The sequence below is a fragment of the Microtus ochrogaster genome, linkage group LG9, assembly GCF_000317375.1.
Source record: "Microtus ochrogaster isolate Prairie Vole_2 linkage group LG9, MicOch1.0, whole genome shotgun sequence".
In the NCBI taxonomy this organism is placed as follows: Eukaryota; Metazoa; Chordata; class Mammalia; order Rodentia; family Cricetidae; genus Microtus; species Microtus ochrogaster.
The window spans coordinates 211,538-234,735 of record NC_022034.1 but is presented as its reverse complement, the minus strand read 5'-3'; the positions used below and the strand labels follow the sequence as shown (position 1 = coordinate 234,735).

General features: G+C 34.5%; 3 protein-coding genes across 3 annotated transcripts in view; 2 read left to right on the top strand and 1 right to left on the bottom strand.

Moving 5' to 3' along the window:
- LOC101991397 (olfactory receptor 4C6-like) overlaps positions 1-1,530 on the top strand; it is a 7,841-nt gene extending 6,311 nt beyond the window's left edge. Inside the window, exons 2-3 of the mRNA XM_005363446.2 lie at positions 6-887; positions 1,494-1,530. Coding sequence (XP_005363503.2) covers positions 6-887; positions 1,494-1,530 — 919 coding nt within the window. The remainder of the gene's footprint in view (positions 1-5; positions 888-1,493) is intronic.
- Positions 1,531-9,951: 8,421 nt separating this feature from the next.
- On the top strand, positions 9,952-10,881 carry LOC101991123 (olfactory receptor 4C6-like). Its single transcript, XM_026787402.1, has one exon. The coding sequence runs from the start codon at positions 9,952-9,954 to the stop codon at positions 10,879-10,881; it is 930 nt and encodes a 309-aa protein (XP_026643203.1).
- A 7,182-nt stretch (positions 10,882-18,063) lies between these two features.
- Positions 18,064-18,999, bottom strand: LOC101983362 (olfactory receptor 4C46-like). Its single transcript, XM_005363258.2, has one exon. It carries the CDS (start codon positions 18,997-18,999, stop codon positions 18,064-18,066), a length of 936 nt encoding a protein of 311 aa, XP_005363315.2.
- Between the last annotated feature and the right edge of the window lie 4,199 nt (positions 19,000-23,198).

Below are 23,198 nucleotides of genomic sequence, written 5' to 3'. Positions count from 1 at the left end.
AGTAGAAACAATGTGACAGAATTCATTCTTTTGGGAATTACCAAGAATCAAGAGATAAGGAAACTATTTTCTGCATTGTTTCTAATCATTTACATGGCCACAGTGCTGGGAAATGTACTCATTGTAATAACTATAACTAGAAGCCACAGTCTGAGGTCCCCCATGTATTCCTTCCTCACTTCTCTGTCTCTCATAGATGTCACGTATTCATCTGTCACTACTCCCAAGTTGATTGTGGATGGCCTTTCTGACAGAACAACTATCTCCTTTGAAGGCTGCATGACTCAGCTCTTTGCAGACCATTTCTTAGGTGGTGCAGGGATCATCCTTCTCATTGTGATGGCCTATGATCGTTATGTGGCCATCTGTAAACCTCTGCATTACATGACTATCATGACTCCTCGAGTGTGCTGCTTGATGATGGGAGGTGCTTGGGTAGGAGGATCCATGCATGCAACCATTCAGCTTCTCTTTATGTATCAAATTCCATTCTGTGGCCCCAATATCATTGACCATTTTATGTGTGACTTGTTCCCATTGTTGCAATTAGCCTGCATGGACACACATATCCTGGGTCTCTTAGTCATTCTTAACAGTGGGGTAATGTGTTTGACCATATTCTTTATGCTCATGACTTCATATGTGGTCATCCTGTGCTCTCTGAAGTCTTGCAGCTCTGAAGGAAGGCACAAAGCCCTCTCCACGTGTAGTTCTCACTTCACAGTGGTGGTGTTTTTTGTACCTTGCATCTTCTTGTACATGAGGCCTGTGGTCACTTACACCATTGATAAAGCAATGGCTGTGTCTGCTATCATTGTTGAGCCAATGTTGAATCCTTTGATCTACACCTTAAGGAATGCGGAGGTGAAAAATGAGCTGAGGAAATTGTGGAAGAAAAGGGGACCTTAACTAGTATACCCTGATATTGTGAAGACCAATACTTCCTGCAGAGCTTGGGAGATCTATTTTGAGAAGTACCATGAGTCTACATGAAATATAAGAGACTTCATTTAAGCTAATTACCTGTCCAGGATACCACAGTGGCCTGTTTATGCATTTCAGAGAACAGTTTTTAGACACAAGTATATTTTATGCCACGTTTTCCTCAGATGTCTCTAATCATATATTTAAAATGTTTGCATTTTATCAATGTGAGGTCCTCCAAGTTTAGAGTCATTTCTTTTATGTTATATGAAAAAAAAATATATTCCAAAAGATTTGTTTGATCAATTTCCTATATGTTTTTAATATCTATTCCTATTTTAAACCAAATGGATTATTTTTATAATCCTTAACTTTATCTGATCATTGCCTTTAGTTAATATTTACCCCTATATGTATGTTGCATCAGGATTTATCATGATAATCTATTACTTAGACATGCTTCTTGAAGTCTAGGGACATAATGTGCTAGCCATGAAAGCATTAAGACCTAATTTTTACACCCAGAACCCCAGGAAATACCTGGACATGGTTCTTGTTTTTATTCCCAGAATTGTTGAGGTTGAGATGGACCAGACAGAATTCTAAAACTTGCTCGTCAGCTAGCCTAGCCAAATTTGCAAGTTTTAGGCTAGGCAGAGACAGTAATTCTAAAACCTTTCTCACACACACACACACACACACACACACACACACACGTTCACATAAAATCTCTTGAATTTTATATTGTCTTCCATCTAATTTTTGTCACAGCAGAAATCATTTCATCCTTTCAGGCTATCAATACTCTATTAACAGAATACCTAGTAACCTAATATGTACTCAATATTTTTAATACCTAGTAACCTAATATGTACTCAATATTTTTAAAGGACATAAATAAAAATCAGACTTACCAGATTAAATGTTTATAAATAAACCTGAAGAACAAGGTAGAGAAATGAGAACATAAATTCTTTAGGAGTCTAAATCTTCCCAATTTAAATGCTTCCAAGTGTATTTTCGAAGAAATATCAGTTTAATTGAGTACTATTCTGATATAGAGGCCATTATAATTCACAATTCTCATCTAGCTCTGTCACTCTAAATAAACAACTTTTATACTATCAGAATCAGGCACATGATTTCCATTTGCAATTACATAGATAAGAATAGTTTTGACTACTCATACTGAAATTATGACTGATCTGTCCAAATATTTTTGGACACAAATCATTGTGTCCAAAATATCTTCTCCTGTGTGTTCATTAGATATAGTGCATTAATAAAACTTAGTTAATTCATCAAACATAGTATTCACCATCTTATCTTCAATACTCTCAACTTCTGATTCAAATATTGACCTAAATCTTATAAAACAAACAAAAGCAAAATAAAACAAAATTGAAAGACCTTTAAAATAAAATGTGACTCAGTAATACCTCTCCTTGGCATATTCTCTAAGGAATTGAATTCTTACTCCATAGACTCTTGTTACTCATTGCCACCCTATTCACAATATCTGGAGATGGGAACAGCTTAAATTTCTTTCAAAAGTCAGATGGATGATAAAAATGTGGTACATATAAACAAAGGAATACTGTTCAGTTATAAAGAAAATAAAATCATGAAATTTGCAGCTAAATAGATGAACCTAGAGGAGATTATACTGAATGATTTAACCCAGACCTAGAAAGATAAACACCACACATATCCCTTCATCTGGTAGTTCCTAGCTCCAAATCCTTTGATAGGAGTAAACAACATGATGGAAGCAGTAAACCAGGAAAGTATAGAGGGACCATGGAGATGGGCTGGGGGAGGAATGATTGTAGTTGATAAGGAAAAAGCTGAATAACAACAGGAAGCTCCAATTGGGTTTATTTTGCCTAAGAAAACAGTTTCCCTTCTTGAATGTCAAATAGTGACCATGTTATTTCATTGTATTGTGGCTCTTCCTACCTGTGGTGGTTTGAATGAGAATGGTTCCCATGGGCTCATATACTTGAATACTTAATCCCAGTTGGTGGAATAATTCAGGAAAGATTAGATGGTGTGGGATTTTTGAAAAGGTATGTTTCTGCAAGTAAGCTCTGAGATTTCATAAGCCTGCTTTGCTATGTACTTGAATTGTCAGCTCAATGCAATTTAGTATGAAACACAGATTATTACTCTGTATCAAATAAAACATGAGCTGCATGCAATGACTTGCACCTATAGTCCCAGCTGCTTGAGATAATGAAGCAGTATCAGTATGAGTTTGAGTTTAGCCTGATAACAGTGAGATTCTGTTACAAAAAACAAACAACAGAAAGGAAGGGAGGGAAGGAGGGAGGGAGAGAGGCAGGGAGGGAGGGAAGAAGGAAGGGAGGGAGGGAGAAAGACACAAAAGCAAAACCAAAACAATGAGACATGGTTCATGAGAAGGAAAGATACTTAAAGGAATTATTGCAACATATTTGATAATTTTATTTTAAAAAAACTATAGTAGTTTTTTGTGCTGATTAAAAATTATTAATAATTATAAAATTACATTAAAATATTTTTAAACAATATTAAAATAAATTTTATTAACCAATGTAAGCATAATGTCACAGAAACCTTAAATCTTGAACTCTAGTATCCTTAATTTACAGAAAAAAGTGACCTAAAACATAAGTAAATTTTAGAACAGATACATTAGACTTGAGCCAAAACATTCTCAGCTAATAGTTTCCGCTGTCTTTGTTATATGAAAGTGTAGTTTTTGATTATAGTTGTAAAATAAAAAATAATGTCCTGTTTATGTATTATAATCAGTGTCATATTTTATTTCAAAATCATTGAAAAATAAATGCAGATGTTTTTGAAAGTACACATGCTCACAAAACAATTTCATTGTACATAGTTTCTTAATACTTAGTTTCCATATGAAAACTGCTTACAAGTTGGCTTAGAAGGTGAACTGAAAGAAAACATTATTTACCAGGGAGCTGGCAAAAGATGAAATTTTTTAGCTAACAGTTTACCTTACTTTGAAACTTACTTTCAAAATTTTTGTTTTTTGCTTACTTTGGGATAATTAGGTATCTGTCTTTTCATGTTTGTTTTCACTTTTTCAGAGGATTAAAGTACTATTTACTGTACTTTAAAATTATTGGAAAATTCATAATCAATGCTAATTTTAAAGGAGATGATCCTCAGACTCAGTTTTCTCATTTCCATCATGGGAATTGAAATGATTTGATAATGCACTAAATGACTCTTGAATCATGATGTAATGCTTAAATGTTAAAACACTGAAAAATTTTGTGTAGATATAGTCATTATTTTTCAGAACTATTTCTTTCATGTGGAGACAAAATTAATACGCAAAAATAGAAGCAGGAATGTGTGTTAAGGAGGTCTGATCATGGTCTCATTATGTCCTTTGGGATGATATTTATGTCATCTCTATGATTTGTACTCACATGGGGATCATGTCAGTCAAGCTGTAGATACAAAAACTCCTACATATTTTAAATCAACTTTATGTCATTTTTTCTTTCCCTTACAAGCCTCATTTTCTAAACACTAAATGAAAAATATATGTTGGTTTTGTTGCAAGGTATTCCACCGTGTGAGCTATGGGAAGGTAATCAGTAATATGGATTACAAACTGAAAAAACAAGAAAGCTAGTAAGAAAACGATTACCAAAACAAACCCCAAACACGCGCGCACGCGCACACACACACACACACACACACACACACACACACACACACACACAGCTCATTTTGCCTTGGTTCAACCATTCGTGATCATAGGGTCTACTATGCAGTATAGTGGATACACTCTATTGGAGAAACTGATTTTTCCTTTCCAGCAGGTATGAATTTCAAATTACTTCTTGGTTAGGTGTATAATTTTGTGTTCACTTCCCCCTCTGAGTGGTGGGATTTTTGTCTGGTTTAAACCTGTGTAGATCTCATGCAAGCTGTTACAGTGTCTGACTTCATATGTGTTTGAGTATTTGTGTCTGGAAGTTGCTCTAAATACTTCTAATTGAAAACACTGTAGAACATTATTTCTTTTAGTATGAGAAAGAATTTAGTCTTTAATATTAGCTAAGGTAATATATATTCAGCTAGCCTAAAGTTAAATGTTAGTGAGTACAATTTCCACAGTAGTCTAAAAAAATAAAGAGATTGCAGGTGTGAGAGTAAATCTTGTTCTAGGGCAATTGCTAAATGAGCAGTATAAGTAGGATTTGCTTTCATTTATCTGATTTTAATCAGATGCCTGAAGAGGCATCATTGTAAGGCTGTTCAATTCCTGAAAGACTGTTTATGTTTGGAGCTAGCAACAAAATGGGTCATCCTATGATCTCATTATTGTGTTTGTATTGTTTGCTTGGTCTTTACTCATACAATCTCGGCTGGTCTTCATCTAGTGTGCTTCTACCCCTGGGAAAATCCTGATCTCAGAGTGGATGGAGAGAATTTATGGTAAAGTCATTAGATCCTGAGTCAATGGAGATACAGTCACAAAGGGATGCAGTTGGAACGATGCAATCATTCTCATCTTGGAAATCTCTGCTGATCCCACCTTACTGTCTGACTTCTTTCTCCTGAGACCACTACCCAAGAGAGGGCATGGTAAATGTGGTTCTTCTAAAATATTGTTTGAATGTTGTTTACAAAGATAAGCTCAAAATACCACCAAATGTTAGGCAGAGTACCATGGATGGGTTTTTGACAAGCTCAGGTGACTGTTGTTCTAGGGAATTGTTCCTATTTAATGAAAATATAGGTTGTTTTACTATCTATGTCAAAGAACCTACAGTGTACCTTTGTGTAATTTTTACCCTTAATTCTTTGCGAACTCTGTTCCTATCAAGAAAATTTCCAATGCGTTATCAGTTGTTTGTTGCTGTTCTGATTTATAACACATTCCTGGAAAGATTTGTCTCACGTGAGAACATCACTGCTAGGGCCAGATATTTGGTTGTCTTGATGTCGGCTTAGACATTTATGTGTTCAGTATTTACAGTTTTTATGTTTTCCCACTGGGGTTATCAGGAAACTTTTTTTTTTGAGGTCACAGAGGTAACATAGAAATGAAACTGAGGAAATGTTAACATTTACCTGAGTTTTATTGATGTTACTATTAATCTAAGATGCTATTTGATATTTTTTGCAATAATTAACTCACCCAACAAACTCATAATTGTACTTTAATGTGTAAATAAATCACTTCTTTTTTATATTTGTGTGCATAATCACCTCAGAGTGAAGAGTTCTGATCTAACAATGATTTCAGGTGTTTTTGTTTTGTCTTATTTTTTAGTGTATTCAGGGAAGTTATTGAAAATCATCAAATAATAGAGATCTGATAACAGTGGCTCAACACAGAATTGATAACCAAGGTAAGATTCAGCTCTGATTCTTGGTCACATCATGTTTATTAGATGAAATAGTAGAGATGAAAGTGTTAAGTTGTGTATTTAAAGATGTATACAGTGGTCACACCCTGTTGAGACCTCTTTCAGTATTAGAGTCAAACCTGACACCAGACTTGCTGAGTCCTCAGGGTTCAATGCAGTTTCCCCGGAATGGTGTTGATTTTAAAGAATAAATTGAGTTTAATTAAGCTGTTAGTGTACAAATATCACAGAATTGAAAGTGATGGAAAGAAAATGAGTCATCCTTAGCAGTTCTTTAGATGATAAACTGAACATGTAATTAGAAAAACTGGAGACCAAATAATATTATTGCTGTGCTACATATATGCCACCTTTGCAAGTTCATGTAACAAATTCCATGGATGACATGATGAGGAGGGTACCAGGTAAGTGGTTATGGAGAGGATGACTATAACAGGGGATGGACAGAGGCAGCAGAAGATAAGAGGAAAGAAAAAAATATGGGTAATGATTCACTAACCTGTAACTTTATTCATAATATGAACATTCTACAAGGTAGGACACAATTCGAAGAGTAATGGTGAAGAGTAATTTGTTCCTTTGGTTAAGTTGATTTTCACCAGTTTTACAAGCTATCCAAACCTTTTTTTTTTTTTTTTTTTGTGTTTTTTATTTTGATATCACTATTTTTTTTCTCTCACAGCGTTTTTTTTTTTTTTGGTTGTTTCTTGGTTGCTTTTTAAGATTAAGAATCACTCTGTATCTCAAGCTTACCTCCATCTCAATCTGTAAACCAAGTTTATCACAAAAGTCAGGTTTCCTAGAGCAAAGTTTATCTTTGTGCAACACCATGTCCAACTATTCCAGTTATCAGTAATTGACCTCAGAACAAAAAAAAACTAAGTCTCTTTACTCTAATAGAGGAATCAATTAACTGAACTGTTTGTTTCTTTATGAAGAGATATGCTAGATTTCAATGGGGGGGAGAAAACACCAAAACAGAAAATTTATCTACAGGGAAAAATTGATTATGTCAGGGTAGGGAGATGTGTAATAATAAAAACAAAATCATAGTAAGTTCACTAATTATTTATTCTTTCCAAAAAGGCAGTGTTGTGAATATTACCTAATACATGGGGTTTCTATATATGTTAGACAGTGTGATTGCATAGAACACAAGCACTACATAGAAATCGCTGTGAAAATTAAAGCTTTAGATCACTCCTTCAAACTCTTAGCTATTTAACATTTCATGACAAACATTCTGAGACCCAGAGCAGAATCAAATTATCAACATATTTTAAAAGTCAGAGTAAAAAATAAAATTCAGCTTTAATATATAAGAATGTGCTCCATCAACTTCATTAAGAATAAAAGTAAGATGACCAATGTCAAGTGTCAGCACTGAAATCATGTACATATAAGAAACATTACATGGACTGCAAAGACTGTATTTATGTGTGTGTATTTGTGTGTGTGTGTGTATAACAGCAATTAAAGAAAATAAGACTTAATGTTAAGGAGCTAAATAGTAGCATTAAGGAGGAAATAAAAAGGAATGCAATAATGTAGTTATATTTTAATTTCAAAAACATTTAAACAAAATAACAAAAAAGGAGCCTAACAAAAATGTTTGTAATTCTTGTAAGAAAGATATGGGAAATTGGGATTAGTCTGTATCTAGGTTTACAAAGAAGCAGAGACTTTAGAGTAAAGCTCTCTCATATATATTTAAGTCAAAGGACAAATGTTTGTACTGTCTACATATCATAGGGTTACTACTTACTGAAAAAATACTTTTATTCTACTGATCTGATCTGGCAGGAAATTATTTAGAGTGCAGAGATCTTAGTGCTGTTCTTTAAAGGGTTAGTGTAATGATGAAGAGATATCACTTCAAACTGAGATAGCCTAGATGGGGAGTGATGGTGCATGCCTTTAATCCCAGCACGCAGAAGGCAGAAGCAAATGGATCTGTGTGTTCGAGACCAGTCTGATCTACAAGAGCTAGTTCCAGAACAAGAACAAAAGCTATACAGAGAAACCCTAAACCCTGTTGAAGAAAGAAAGAAAAAAAGAAAGAAAGAAAGAAAGAAAGAAAGAAAGAAAGAAAGAAAGAAAGAAAGAAAGAAAGAAAGCTGAGACAGCTTGATTCATAATTCCCATGTTTCTCTGATGATATTTTTAGGCTTCTAAGGTTTAGTTTCCTCATTCGTGAGTAAGGAGATCTAGTAATAGTACTATCATGTAATATAAAACATAAATCTGATAATTGATAAATCGGCTTACACGCTTCTTAAAATATAATTATGTGCAGACAACGGACTTTTAATTGATACTTTCATTATTATTTAGAATAATCTTGCTTTTATTCTTGCTATTAATTTTTATTTTATTCTTACCTTTATCTGGAAATATCACTTCACAAAGAGGCAAAAAGGTTAGTTATGATGGAGGAGTACCAATGGAGTTACCATATCTTTAATGATATATTATAAATATCATCCAATTGACACTGGCTCATTATATAATGATGTTATTTCAATTGTGGGAGTATTGGGTACAATTTCTTAAAAACTTATCCAGAAAATGATGAGACTGTATGATAACTCAGATAATAATTATATGTACGGAATTATATTTTGGAGTTTGATACATGGCTATTACTGAATTTGTCTCTCCAATTATTAGCTGACAATTGAATCTATTATGCTAGATAGTTTTTAAAGTGAAAGAATATAAAGAAGCACAATAACTTATTGATGTTGTCTATTTGATATTATCATAAGGTCCACAATACATATTTTATTAGTATTAATTTAAAAGTAACAAAACATTGATTTGAATTTGGCTTCAGTGTTACTGGCAATGTGAAATTTAGGTTTTCTTTCACTTCTTTAGACTTATATGCTAATCTTGAAAGTGATCCCTGTTTATGAGACATAGTAGAGACTCAGTGGATATCAGCAATGTATATTAGTAATATTAGTGATTCAATTTTAGATGACATACAATTTGAAGAGTCATGCAAGTGAAGAGCTTTGCATATGGTTCTTCAGCTAGGACATTCTAAAAAGACAGTGTTGACAAGAAATGAACAAATGAAAATTATTATATTTTCCAAGTGTTTTGATTATTTAATGAATAAATATAATTCAGCATCATAACTTCAAGTTTAAAAATGCAAACACTAAATAGGTCTTGCATATTAAGTAGATTTTCTTTTTGTTGTTTGTAAATAAAAATAAAAGGATGGTATAAGAGAATGGAAATAGAATGGTAAATTTAACGGGAAAAAAACTTGAAACGGGTAATCATAAGTTGGTCAAAGCTTGTCCTAGAATATTAACCTTGTAAATATCTTAAGAATATGTATACAGTAGAATAATAACAAGAGTTCGAGTCTAAGCATAAGTGTAAAGCTTGGATGGTCCTAGACCAGTAGAGTTGAAACTGTCATAAAGCTTTTATTGTTAATGCCTGTTTTGTTTTTGTAGTACAAGATGGAGAAAAGAATGATAAAGATAGTATTAGACAGTGCCCCATACTGCCCCCCCAAAAAAAACAATAATTACTGATAAAAAAAAACAATTTCTCTTGCAGATTCTCAAGTTTAGAATTCCATGATTTTATCAACTCACATCAAATGGAGAAGCCGAACAATGTGACTGAATTTATTCTTTTGGGAATTACAAAGAATCTAGAATTAAGAAAAATATTATCAGTTTTGTTCCTACTCATGTATGTAGCTACAATGTTAGGAAACATATTGATTGTGGTAACAATAACAAGAAGTCCTGGTCTGAGATCTCCCATGTATTTCTTCCTTAAGTCGCTATCCCTCATGGAGGTCACTTACTCTTCTATCATTACCCCCAAGTTAATTGTGGACTCTTTCTCTGAGAACATTTCCATTTCATTGGAAGGTTGCATGACTCAGCTCTTTGTGGACCACTTCTTTGGTGGTGTGGTGATAATTCTTCTCATTGTGATGGCGTATGATCGCTATGTGGCCATATGTAAACCTCTGCATTATATGACAATCATGAGTCCCAGAGTATGTTACCTTATGGTAGGAGGCACTTGGGTTGGTGGATGTGCACACGCAACCATTCAGCTTCTCTTCATGTATCAAATACCTTTCTGTGGCCCAAATATCATAGATCACTTTATGTGTGATTTATTTCCACTGTTAAAACTGGCCTGCATGGACACCTATATTCTAGGTCTCTTAGTCATTCTCAACAGTGGAGTGATGTGTATGGCTATTTTCCTTATTCTTACTGCTTCCTATGTGATCATCCTTTGCTCCCTAAAGTCCTCTAGCTCTGAAGGAAGGCGTAAAGCCCTCTCAACATGTACTTCCCACTTCACAGTGGTTGTACTCTTCTTTGTGCCTTGTATTTTCTTGTATGTCAGACCTGTGGTCACTTACCCAGTAGACAAGATAATGGCTGTGTCCTTCACTGTCATTGAGCCAATGTTAAATCCTTTGATATACACCTTGAGAAATGCAGAGGTTAAAAATGCCCTAAGGAGGCTTCTGAGGAAACAGGGGACATTGAGTAGTCATTAGCTTATACTCAGGAAGTAATACTGCCCAAAAAGCTAAAAGAGATCTCTCCTCTGCATTACTCTATTCCATTGTGAATCCAGCCCCATGGATGTCTTTCAAACTTAACAACCATGTAATGATACAATGTTCCTCTCTATTCTGGTTAGTGTCTTGTCCCCAGCAAGTCAAACCATCAAATTTATACTACATCTTTTTTATCCTAAGTCTCTAGGAAACAAAACCAAAGTAAAATCTTTATTTTTGAAAAGTATTTGGTATTACTATCAAATATGTGATTTTAGAAACCTTCTGAAAACTCTAAGACACTAGAAATTTTACTGAACATCATATTCAAAATAAATAATCTATCTTGAACTTTCTTAACATTTATGACTGTTGCTATTCTAGATTTCCCATGTAATCAACTATTACAACATAAGCTAATACATAGTTAAAATCTTAAATTGCTTATGCTTTTATGCCTCTGACCTAGACAATGTATGTTTCATTTGCTGAAAGCAGCAAATACAAAAGTTTAAATCAACATCCTAAAATCTGTCATAAAGTTTGAAAATGACTATTCATGGATGTTCTTTGATAAAGAGTGTTGTTTCTTGTCTAGAGCAATTGGAATCAATTTGATTCAGTCATTTAATACCTTGTAAAACTTGGTTAAGAATTTTATAAAGCAGCCCATTCCTTCCTGTATGTGATGCTTTCTGTGCTGTTCAATAAACATTGTGTAGTAATTTTTCAAAGGACAGAGACCCAGATGCACTTCCAGTCACACACACAGAGATAAGCACCATTCATAGTCTCAAAGAAACATCAGAACAAAGAGATACACAGTCACAGGCAGAAACAAACATGTCAGAATGTCACAGAAATACATACAACCTTCAGGCAGGCAGAGATTCAGAAGTATACACCAGACAGAGGACAGAAAACATGACATGAACAAGAAGCATGACATAGAGTATCCAAGTCTGGATTCATTCTTGGTTAGAAGACTCTGGGGGAAGTGCTTATATTTCTTTCCTTAATGTGACTCCATGTATTTTTGGTGACTCAGGGTTAATTATTAAGGAATGTAATGCATATATCTGACAAAATGGACTTGAAACTAAAGCTAATCAAAAGATACAAAGAGGGATACTTCACTCTGATCAAGGAAACAGTTAAAGAAGAAGGTATTAGTATCCTAAACATACATGAACCAAATTCTACTGTATCTAATTTCATAAAAGATTTGTACTACTAAATTTAAAAATGCAGATTAACACCAATCCAGTAACAATAGGTGATTTCAAAACTCAACTTCCTATATTAATCAGGGCAAGTCATTTGAACAAAAATTAAACAGAAAAACAAGAGAACTAATTGACATTATAGATCAAATGACTTAACATATGTCTGTAGAATATTCTAACCCAAAGCAAAAGAAAGCATGTTCTCTTATCAGCACACACAGGATTGAAAATTTCTAAGATAGACAAAATTCTAGGACACAATGATGTGGGAGTGTCATATATCAATCTGTTGATTTCATTGGTTAAGCAATAAAGAAACTGCTTGGCTCTGATAGGTTAAAACATAGGTGGGAGGAGTAAACAGAACAGAATGCTGGGAGGAAGAGGAAGTGAGCTCAGAGATGCCATGCTCCTCTCTCCCGGGTACACACAATGAAGCTCCGACCCAGGATGGACGTAGGCTAGAATCTCCCTGGTAAGCCACCTCATGGGCTACACAGATGATTAGAAATGGGCTAAATTAATATGTGAGAATTAGCCTAGAAGAGGCTAGATAGAAATGGGCCAAGCAGTGTTTAAAAGAATACATTGTCCGTGTAATTATTTCAGGGTATAAGCTAGCCAGGCGGCCGGGGTGCTGGGGACGCAGCCCCGCTGCTCATATTACAACAACACAAAACAAATTTGTGCAAGTTCAAAAAGACTGAAATCACTCCTTTTATCCTACATAACTGCAAAGTAATAAAACTTAAAACTGATAGCAAAGCAATCTCCAATAAATACATAAGATCATAGAAATTAAGCAACTCATTACTGAATAATGACTATGTTAAAGAAGGACTCTAGAAAGAAATTTTAAAAATTACTAAAAAGTATGAACTGAAAACACAACCACTACAAATAAGAAGAAAATATATAGCTTTAAGTGGAGGATTAATGACCTAAAGGCTCTGCTGAACTGGAAAGCTCTGGACCTGACTTCATCTATAAAACCTGTTGAGTGTTAGGATCCAGGAAGTTTCCCTCTGTTGGTATCTACTACCTTGAGCAGGGAAACTGATTTGAGGATGGAATCTTTCACCCCTTTCCTCCCACAAAACCCCAAGCTTGCTGTGCAACATTTGTATAGTCTCAACACTAGTGGTGACAACAGAAAACTTCAATTATACTGAGCAATGATTTAATTTCTTTCTCTCCCTTTCATCCCTAGTGTACCCAAGCACTTTGACATCATGCCTAAGCACAGCCTTTCCCAGTAACTCCAAAAGACTACATGGGTACACACTTAAACACATCAGTTGAAAAAAACAGATGAGTGACTGACCTCTCAGTTTGTTCCAAAATTTAGACCTTAACTAAACTTCAGGGCACATTCTGTGCCTCTCCCCTCTCATCCCAGCCCTGGGAAAGCAGCTGAACTCTGCCTCCACCTGTGGTGGAACTCTACTGCTCTGGGGCAGTCCCCAACAGCATGGAAGCAGATGAGATAACAGCCAATATCAAACTAAGTAGAGAAAACCAGTAAGTGTTTCCACTAAAATCAGGAACAAGAAATGGATATCTGCTCTTTTGATACCTGCTTTGTATAGTATTTGAATTCTTAGATTGAACAACAACAAAAAGAAACTTCTATAAATTCAATGAAATGAACCTCAACATCCAGCACAAGTCTTCACAAAAAAGAAATAAAGAAAAATGTTCAAATTCACATAGCAACACTTGCAAAAATAGAAAAAACAATAAAAGAAAACAGAACAGCTAAAATAATCCTGCATGATAAATGAAACCCTGGAGACATCACAATCACATATTTAAGACTGTGTTACAGAGCTAAAATAACCAAAACAGCAACAATATTTGCATAAAGCATACATTGTTAGAATAGAATTGAAGATGAAGACATTATTTCATAAGCCAAGTGTTACATTATTTTTTAAATGAGGTTCAAAAGTTGTACTGTAAAAAATTTATCTTTTAAATGGTGCTGATCAAACTGAGTAGTTATATGCAGAAAATATGAAGACATCCTATACCTATAACCGAGCATAAAACACAGTAAAAAATATGGATCAAGAACTTCAGTGCAGCCGGGTGGTGGTGGCGCATGCCTTTAATGCCAGCACTCAGGAGGCAGAGGCAGGTGGATCTCAGTGAGTTTGAGGTCAGCCTGGTCTACAAGAGCTAGTTCCAAGGCAGACTCCAAAAGCCACAGAGAAACCCTGTCTCAAAAAACCAAAACCAAAAAAAAAAAAAAAAAATCAGTACAAAATTATATATCCTGAACCTGATGGAAGATAAAGTATAGAAATGAAATCATTGCAGCATCACTTTTCATTTATGTTGACCATGTAGTGTGTGACTTTGACAATGAAGATTTCCACATCTGCCAGTAAGTGAGCAATGAAGAAGCTGAGTCATGTATCCCTTTTAGGAAAATCTTTCTTTGCTGTAACCAAGTCTCTGATGAGCATCAGAACCACAGGGGAGATGTATATGTGGATATATTTTCATTTTTGTATAATCTGAGCACAAGATGATTATACAAAACCCTCTCATCCTATAGTTCTGACATAATGGTGGTAGTTCTACTTAAAGTGCCTGAAATTTATACCTACATGTTAACTGTAGGATGTGAGATCAAGGATAAGGTCATGCCTGTGTTTTACAGATGATTGTCCCCATGCCTAACCCCCTCATCAATCATCTGAGTTACACTGAAATGAGAATTGTCATGTACAGGTGTGAAACACAGGCATTTTTTAAAATCTTGTTATTCAGAAAGAAATTAAGTTTTAACTAGCTCAACACAAATGTTTCAGAGTTTTGTGGATATGTTGCACAAATGAAAGACCTGTCCTTCTAGACACCAACTAGACTGCTCTAGAATGCATTGATAGAGTATATAGTTATTGGTAAGGTCCTGAGCTCAGTTCTTGTTACAAGCCACAATATCATACAGTAATTACTCAATCATCTTTTTTTTTTTGATTGACTTATCAAAGCCAATGGTTTTGGTAAAGGTTTTTAAACTAAGAGGTAAGGAATTTGTTGTCATTACTTCATGAATGAGTGGTTGTCCTTTATTGTAGATTTTGTTGCCGCTACCTTCCTTTCTGTTACATATTTGGGAATTAGTTCCATATTTCACAACAGTTTCCCATCATCAGACCTTGTTCTTCTCTCCTAGGTAAATGCGGCGGAGATCGTACTCCTTGCAATTATCTTTATCAGCAGGCATAACAGTGCTTAGGGTCCAGGCATACAACATTGCCTGTCCAAGCTGCCTCTCCGGTTTTACCTCTCTCTAAAGATTCTTAACTCATTAAGCTCACCTTCACCTCAGTTTACTGATGACTTTAGTTCAGGAAATTTACAGTTTGTGTTTTCATCTCAAGGACAGCAGAAGAGATCTCTGCCACAGACTTACAATGCCCATGATCACAATGGCTGAAAACAGCATACCCCGGTACTGATAATTTAGAGACCTGTGTCTCTTCTTCACTATGGGATATAGTCTGGTAGAAACTGCAGCCTCTGGTGTATGTGCTAATCGGATCAAGGGTCATGATTTCAGCCTGACTGTTTATGTAGGTTGCCTAGTTTCTTAGCAGCCTCTGGGCTTGCTGGGAGAAAAGAAGCAGAGCACTGATTTAAGAAATCTGTGCTCTAGTCATAATTTTACTGAAAATGAACGTTTTAAGTTTTATCTACCACCTATAAATGGAGTTTACTTAACTAACCTTCCTTTTGAGAATTCCCTGATGTTTTAATTCCTGTCTTAACTTTCTCCATTTAGGAGCTCACCAGATGTGCAGTAGCCACTCCTGTGAACCTTCCTCCCTCCCTCCCCCTCTCTCTCTCCTTCCCTCCCCCCTTACTCCCCCTCCCTCCTCATCTCTCTTTGTGTGTGTGTGTGTGTGTGTGTGTGTTTATGTGAAAACTCTTATCTGACTTTTATGGGGCAAAAGATTTCCAGTCCTGGAATCTGCTAGGGCTGGGGGATTGCTAGTTTTAAGGGTATGTATGTAGAACAAGAGAGAATAAGATGTAACAATGAGAAATGATGAATGGAAGAGAAAATAATAAACACATACAGACAAACAATTCTTGTTTTGAGTAGAATTTTTACCCCTCAGATCTTTGCCCTCAGATTTTTAGCCCCCCCCCCCTTTAACTCATCCTGGGATCTTTAATTGAACCCTGAATGGAAGCTTTAGCTAGAACTTTTAAGACTCCCCCTGGGTTCTCCACCATCACAAAATAAGAACTAAAAGTACACTTGTGAGCATACCATTTATCTGTTGAAGAACTTATGTGAAATCAATTAATTTTTTTTCTGGGAACACGTTGTTTTCTGTCTCTACATATTTTGTTTTGTTTAGGACAGAGATTCTCTGTGTAGCTGTATAGTCCAGGAATTAACTTTGTAGATGAGATCAGCCTCACTCACTTTGTAGATCCGCCTGCCTGTATCTCCCAAGTGAGTGTTGGAATGAAAAGCATTCACCACCATGCCTGGCTACTTTGTTGTGTTCTCACATTTCCAATGATCACATTTTAAAATTGTTCTAATCTTATTTTATTAATGACACAATTCAATGTATGGGAAAAAATTATTTTCAAAATAGATTTTGAAGTCAGTGATATTGAGGCCATATATTAGATGATGTTATTATAATCTCAAAATAAAAAGAGATAATTCAAAAAACTTAAAGAAAATACCTTATGTAAATCACTCCCATAACCCTACTGGATTTTTGGAAACTATAACTATACTTTTATCCAAGCCATAATCTATGAGAACAGTGTTACTCAGGTGTACTACATTTCAAAGAGCTTAATGATTGTAAATTTACCTAGAACATGAGTGATCATAATGTAACAAACTGCAAGCTATATCAAATCAGCTTTAACAGTGTAGACTCACTAGAACTAGAACAAGAAAACTCATTTAATGTCATTAATCAGGTATTGATATGTTGAAGGAGCTGATTCTGTAGCTGGAGCTGTGGGCTGAGTTCCTGTCACCCAGCTCCTAGCGCCTAGCTAGCTTATGCCCCGAAATAACAACACACAAATTGTATTCTTTTAAACATTGCTTGGCCCATTTCTATTAATGTGTGTAGCACCCCAAGGTGCACTTACCAGGAATATTCTAGCCTACATCCATCCTGGGTCAGAGCTTCATCGCATCTGGCTCTGAGAGGAGCTGCATGACTTTAGGCTCACTTTCTCTTCCTCCCAGAATTTTGTTCTGTTTACTCCACCCACCTATGTTCTAACCTACCAGGGCCAAGGCAGTTTCTTTATTTAACCAATGACCTTCTTCCATCAGTGATAAGGTCTTGGTTTATATATTTGCTTTTGACATGACTAAAAAAGGAAAGTCTATAGTGAGTAAATTAGAAATGGTGATACCTCCCTCACGAAGAAGATGGCATAGCAGAAATTCAAGGATCCATGAAATAGGAATGCTAGTGCCATTTGTCATGTAAATCCTACTATTCAACCTAGCAGAGGTTGGATGACCTACTTTTGATAAAAATTTTAAGAAAGATAGCTTTAACAGAGAGGATGGACTGTGAACATTTCTGTTATCAAACTTTATATTAGTGGGAACTTAAGAAAGAAAAATATCACAGAACCAGAATATATCAATGAAAGATTTTTAATGAGGTTTAGGTGGAAAGGGTCAATTGCAAATATTCAGCTTCAAAAGTCATAGATTGTATAACATAATTCCTTAGTGCTGAATTGGCATTAGAAACACCAAATGTATGTTTTAACAGTAGTGCAACTATAACCTAGACTGAGTAAGGTTTCTCCATTCTAGAGTATTTTTTTCTTCTCTTTCAAGGCCACCCCATAAATGACAACTGTTTTATTCTTCATGATTTAAATTTACTATGTAAAATTTACAGTCAATAATTTTCTGATTTAAATCAAAATATATTTATTTGTCTTCTGCATGTATTTTTCTATTGAACAATACCAGAATAGCATCTTTCATTTGAGCATTTCTCAAGGTATAGATTAAAGGGTTTAACATGGGAGTTATCATTGTGTAGAACACAGCAACTGCCTTATCAATAGGTAAAGTAGTTGCAGGTCTCAAATAAACAAATATGGAGGGCACAAAAAATAAAACAACCACTGTGATGTGGGAGATGCAAGTGGAGAAAGCTTTGCGTCTCCCTTCTGCACTGTGGTTTCTTAATGAGTACAGGATAACTGTGTAGGAGCCCAGAAGAAGGAGAAATAATAATAGACAGATAAAACCACTGTTGGCAGCAACAAAGATTCCCAGAATGTGGGTGTCAGTGCAGACCAGTTCAAGCAAAGGGTTCAGATCACACATAAAATGATCTATGACATTAGGGCCACAGAAAGGTAAATCAATAATGAACAGGATCTGTATGATTCCATGAAGAAACCCTCCCATCCATGACACCCCCACTAGCAGGTTACATACTGCTCGGTTCATGATGGTTACATAGTGCAGGGGTTTGCAGATGGCCACATAGCGATCATAAGCCATTGCAGTAAGCAGGATGACTTCAGCAGCTGCAAAGAAATGCTCTCCAAAGACTTGGGTCATGCATCCATTGAATTGAATAGTCTTTTTTTCATGAAGTGAATCAAAAATCAGTTTAGGGTTATTGACAGAAGAATAGCATGCATCAATAAAGGAGAGATAGGCAAGGAAGAAATACATAGGGGACCTTACCAATTGATGGTATATGATGGTGAACAGAATGAGCAAATTTCCAATCACAGAGACTACGTAGATAACTAAAAACACAACAAACATAATTTTCTCCATGTTTTTGTTCTGTGTGAGGCCCAGGAGAACAAATTCGGTCACATTCCTCTTTTCCATTTGTTTCATTGGAAAGTTAATCGCTTTTTGTTTGCCAGAAAAAAATAATGCATCATCAACTTCCTTTCACTTCGGCGTTATCATAATTAACATTTCAATGCTACTCATGTACCAAATTTTGTGAATATTTTTGTTGCTGTTTTCACATACAGAATACAGGTCTTCATTCTTTGGGTTACTCAAATTGACTCCTGGATGACTGGCTTAATATGACTGCAAAGAATATTTAAAAAAAAAACAACTTTCATAAATAATGCTGGAGGTGGAGAATTTCAAATATGTGGAGGATCAAAGTAATGTTCACCAAAATAAAGCTAAAGCATTTTGTTTTTAATCCTATGAGATAAATAAAAGGTAATTTAAAATATAACTTGAAAACTAAAAAGTCATTGGGATAAGAGGAAACTCTGGGCACCAATACACTAAACCGAATTTAGTATCTTGGAAGAAACAGAATTGAGTTCCTAAATCAAATCTAGAGAATGAAGCTCAGGTATTATACTATTTGTCAAGTTTTATTTTCATCACTTGAAAAAGGCATTTTTATTTACAAAAAAATCCAAATACTGAATTATGATTCAAATAATCATAATTATTTGAAATAAATTATGAATGATGATTCTATCTTTTTCAAACAAACTACCAGGATCTGAAAACTATTTATATTTATTTACTTTTCTAATATCAATATTAATAAGAAATTAATACAACTCAATAATGGTTATAAAGGAAATCAGGGAAATAAACAAAACTACTTAATAAAGAAATAAATGAGATACTAAAAAGTCAATAATAATTAAGAGTATAAATGAAAGACTTGTAAAAGTTTTAATAAAATATTTTTCTATCTACTAAACATTATTCTTCTTTTCTTGACTGCCTTTAATATCCAGTGTAGCCGCTGTTATTTATCTATTTTAGAGATAAGGAAATGACAGATAGGATCATGTATAAGTTTAAGGTCAATATTAAATTGACAAAACATACTGTTCCTTAGTTGAAGTTTAAGCATTTCTTTATTTAATCCTAGTTGTAAATGAAATCAATGATTAATATTTTTCCACCACTTATATAGTTATTTTTATATTTATATAACATTATATTACTCATATAACATATCATTATATAATATTTTTATTATTACATACTATAAAACCATAAAGTTAGTGTTTTTATGCTTGAAATCAGAAAAAATGATGACTTTGATTATTGTCATTTTTACTTAATATTAAATGGAAATTTTTATACAGATATTATTATTAAAAATTTACCATTACACTTCATAATTGTCATTTTACACAAATATTGGTTTATAATTTACTCTAAATGTGCTTCTAACTCTTTGTAGAATTTTATATAACTTAGATGACAACATCTGTTGTGAGCCCACAAGAATTATACAGTAAATGTACAGCAGACACTTCTACTGATGTATCCACAGGAATTGTATATGTATAGTTCACCTGGAGTAACCCATTTTTGCAGAGCTGCAGGCAAATTTGTCCTTTGAATAAGTCACTGTCAGGTCAGGTCTATAAAAATAATGTGAAATCATGGCATTTCTCCCATCTATATTATCCAAGGAGTGTATAAACCTGACTTTTCCTGTAGGGCAACCAGATACCTCCCCCCATACCATGAAGTCTTGAAAACTTTTTCCCCCTTCTTCCTTTTTACCCCAAAGAATAAAGAAGCATGCAGGTACAAATGACCTGAGTCAGTTTGTTCTACATCTCAGATCCCATTCCCAAGCCAGTTTCCACTTGCTCTGGAAGTCCAATTCCAAAGCCTGTGAGTGCTGAGGCTAGTACTGAGAACCACTCAATAATCTACATTAGCCAGTGAATATGTAGATGCTTCATGACATATTTACATATTTACATTCCAAGTACTAGGGCATGCTTCTGGATTCTAGAATTTGTTATTTTATCTTGGCCTACCTTAAGATCTGTTTTCTCTAACATAATTATAAAGTGGGGTCCCAGAATCCTTTTTTTTTTTCATATGGTTTTTATTGATCTATACATTTTTCTCCCCTCCCTTCTCCCTTTTTACTCTTTTTTTTAACCCATTATGAACTATTGGAGCAGTGACCAAATATATCCATTCAAGAATTGAAAAGAGCAAGAAGCCAGCTTTCCCTCCTTTCACTCTTCTCATTTTACGTTCATTTCCTCTCACCTCATGAAGCTGCTTCATCATTTGGCTAAAAAGTAAAACCTGCCTTATAATTTCCTGTGAGAATTGGTTAAAATAGAAAAATATGCACAAAGGTAAAAAGTATAAAGCTTCAAGTTATTTTTGTAAAGTTGTGTATACATAACAGATAAGCTTAAATAGGTGGGCAAAAACATGGAAAAACATTTGACCCTGTCATGAACTATAGAAGAATTATCCCCAACTGAACTCTTTCTAAGAAGCCACAGAGCTGGGTCTCATAGTGAGTTGTCTGTGTTTCTGCTTATAATCAAGATCTTAATAATAACAAAATTAATACTAATCTTTGTTACTTATTAGTGAGAGGTCCAAGTAATCTTTTTTTTGCTCATGATTTATTCTGATTATTAATGGAAGTGACAAAGGGCAAAATAATATTTCATAAAATAGCTAGGTGGGTCTTATTCATTATTTTATTTTTGTTAGTTTCACAATATCTAATGATAATGATAAAACATTTATCTGTTAAATTTTAAAAATTAGGAAGAAAAGGAAAACTGCTGTGACTGTATATGATGAACATTTAGAGATGATTATTGCTATCTGTGAAAAAAATCACAGTTCTAATAAGCCCATTTGAAAAACATACCTTAGCAATTGGAAATGGTCTTGACCATAGTTGTGAGTGTTCAGGGTTCACATCAATACCATCTTCAGTGCAATTTTCCTTAGAGAAAAGAAAGTTTTTCTATGAAATATGTGAATGCATTAGCTAAGAAACTCCTTAGATAACTTACTGTCAAATAGCCCTGTGTTAAAGAAGTGACTTCACAAGGAAATTCTTTATCCATTCTCCCCAAATTAAAATTATTTCAGAGAACTCATGACTTGTGATGCTTATAGGGCACTCTAGAGAAATGATTCTTGTTTCCTGATTCTGGTTCTGCTAGATAGGAGGTAACAAAATTGCAAAACACATCCAAATGGATCCACTCCTGGTCAATCTTTCGAGGAGGAAACAGATGTGCCCTACCTTAAAAGAATATTTACAGCTGTATGCTTTCAGATTTCTGCACTTTTATATCTGAGACTTGTCTCATAGGAATTTATTATCTCCTGTGATATGAAAAGCTTCTCTTAAAAGTTCATGTTTTAGAAATCTCTATTTGACTCTTGCCAGTTTTTCACCTGAGAACTGAGTTCCCTATACTTGAAAAGTTTATGTTTTTATTCTATTTTCTTTATTTGATTTTTTCTTTTTAAATATCCACATACCAACAGCACTTAACACAAAACCTGGAGGTTGTCACATTTTATCAAGACTTTCTTTTCTCTGCCACAGATGCAAATCACTCTCTTGTGCTGGGATCACGCATATATGCAACCACTTCCAACTTTTCTGACTGATGTGGAACTCATACTACAAGTTTCTAATCCTCCTGTACCTCTAGAAAACTTTTTCTAACAAAACTGATACTGGTTTTTGTCTATTTTAAACTGACTATTTGAACAAGACATACATTAATATAGTGTTATATTTAAAACAGTCTTTTAATTACCTCACCTACATATATATCCTGTCTTACAACTAATTGAGATATCTTTGGGCAAAATAATATTCAGCAAGAATTTTAATGGCATAGGTAATGTTGATGTGCAATGCAGAATAAGAAATGCAAGATGAGAAGCAATGTTTCAGACAGGTGTGACTTCAAACACACACTCAGAAAAACAAAGCTAAGAAAAATGGCAATGATTTTAAACTCATCACTGTAAAGCTCTTTATTTTAATTACGTTTTTGAAATTTTTTATGTTAACTGAAAAAGTAGTTTTACAAAATAAACTTTAATTTGAAACCAATTGTGCATTAGTTAAACACAAATAGTGTCTGTCTACCCAGTAAAACATGTTTCATTTTACTGAATATTTCCACCATTCTCCATTCATTCCTGACCTCTAACTGGGAATATTTTAGAGCAAAACTGTTATATAAGAGGTCAAGTAAATACAAGAGCTAGTTCCGGAACAGGCACAAAAGCTACAGAAAACC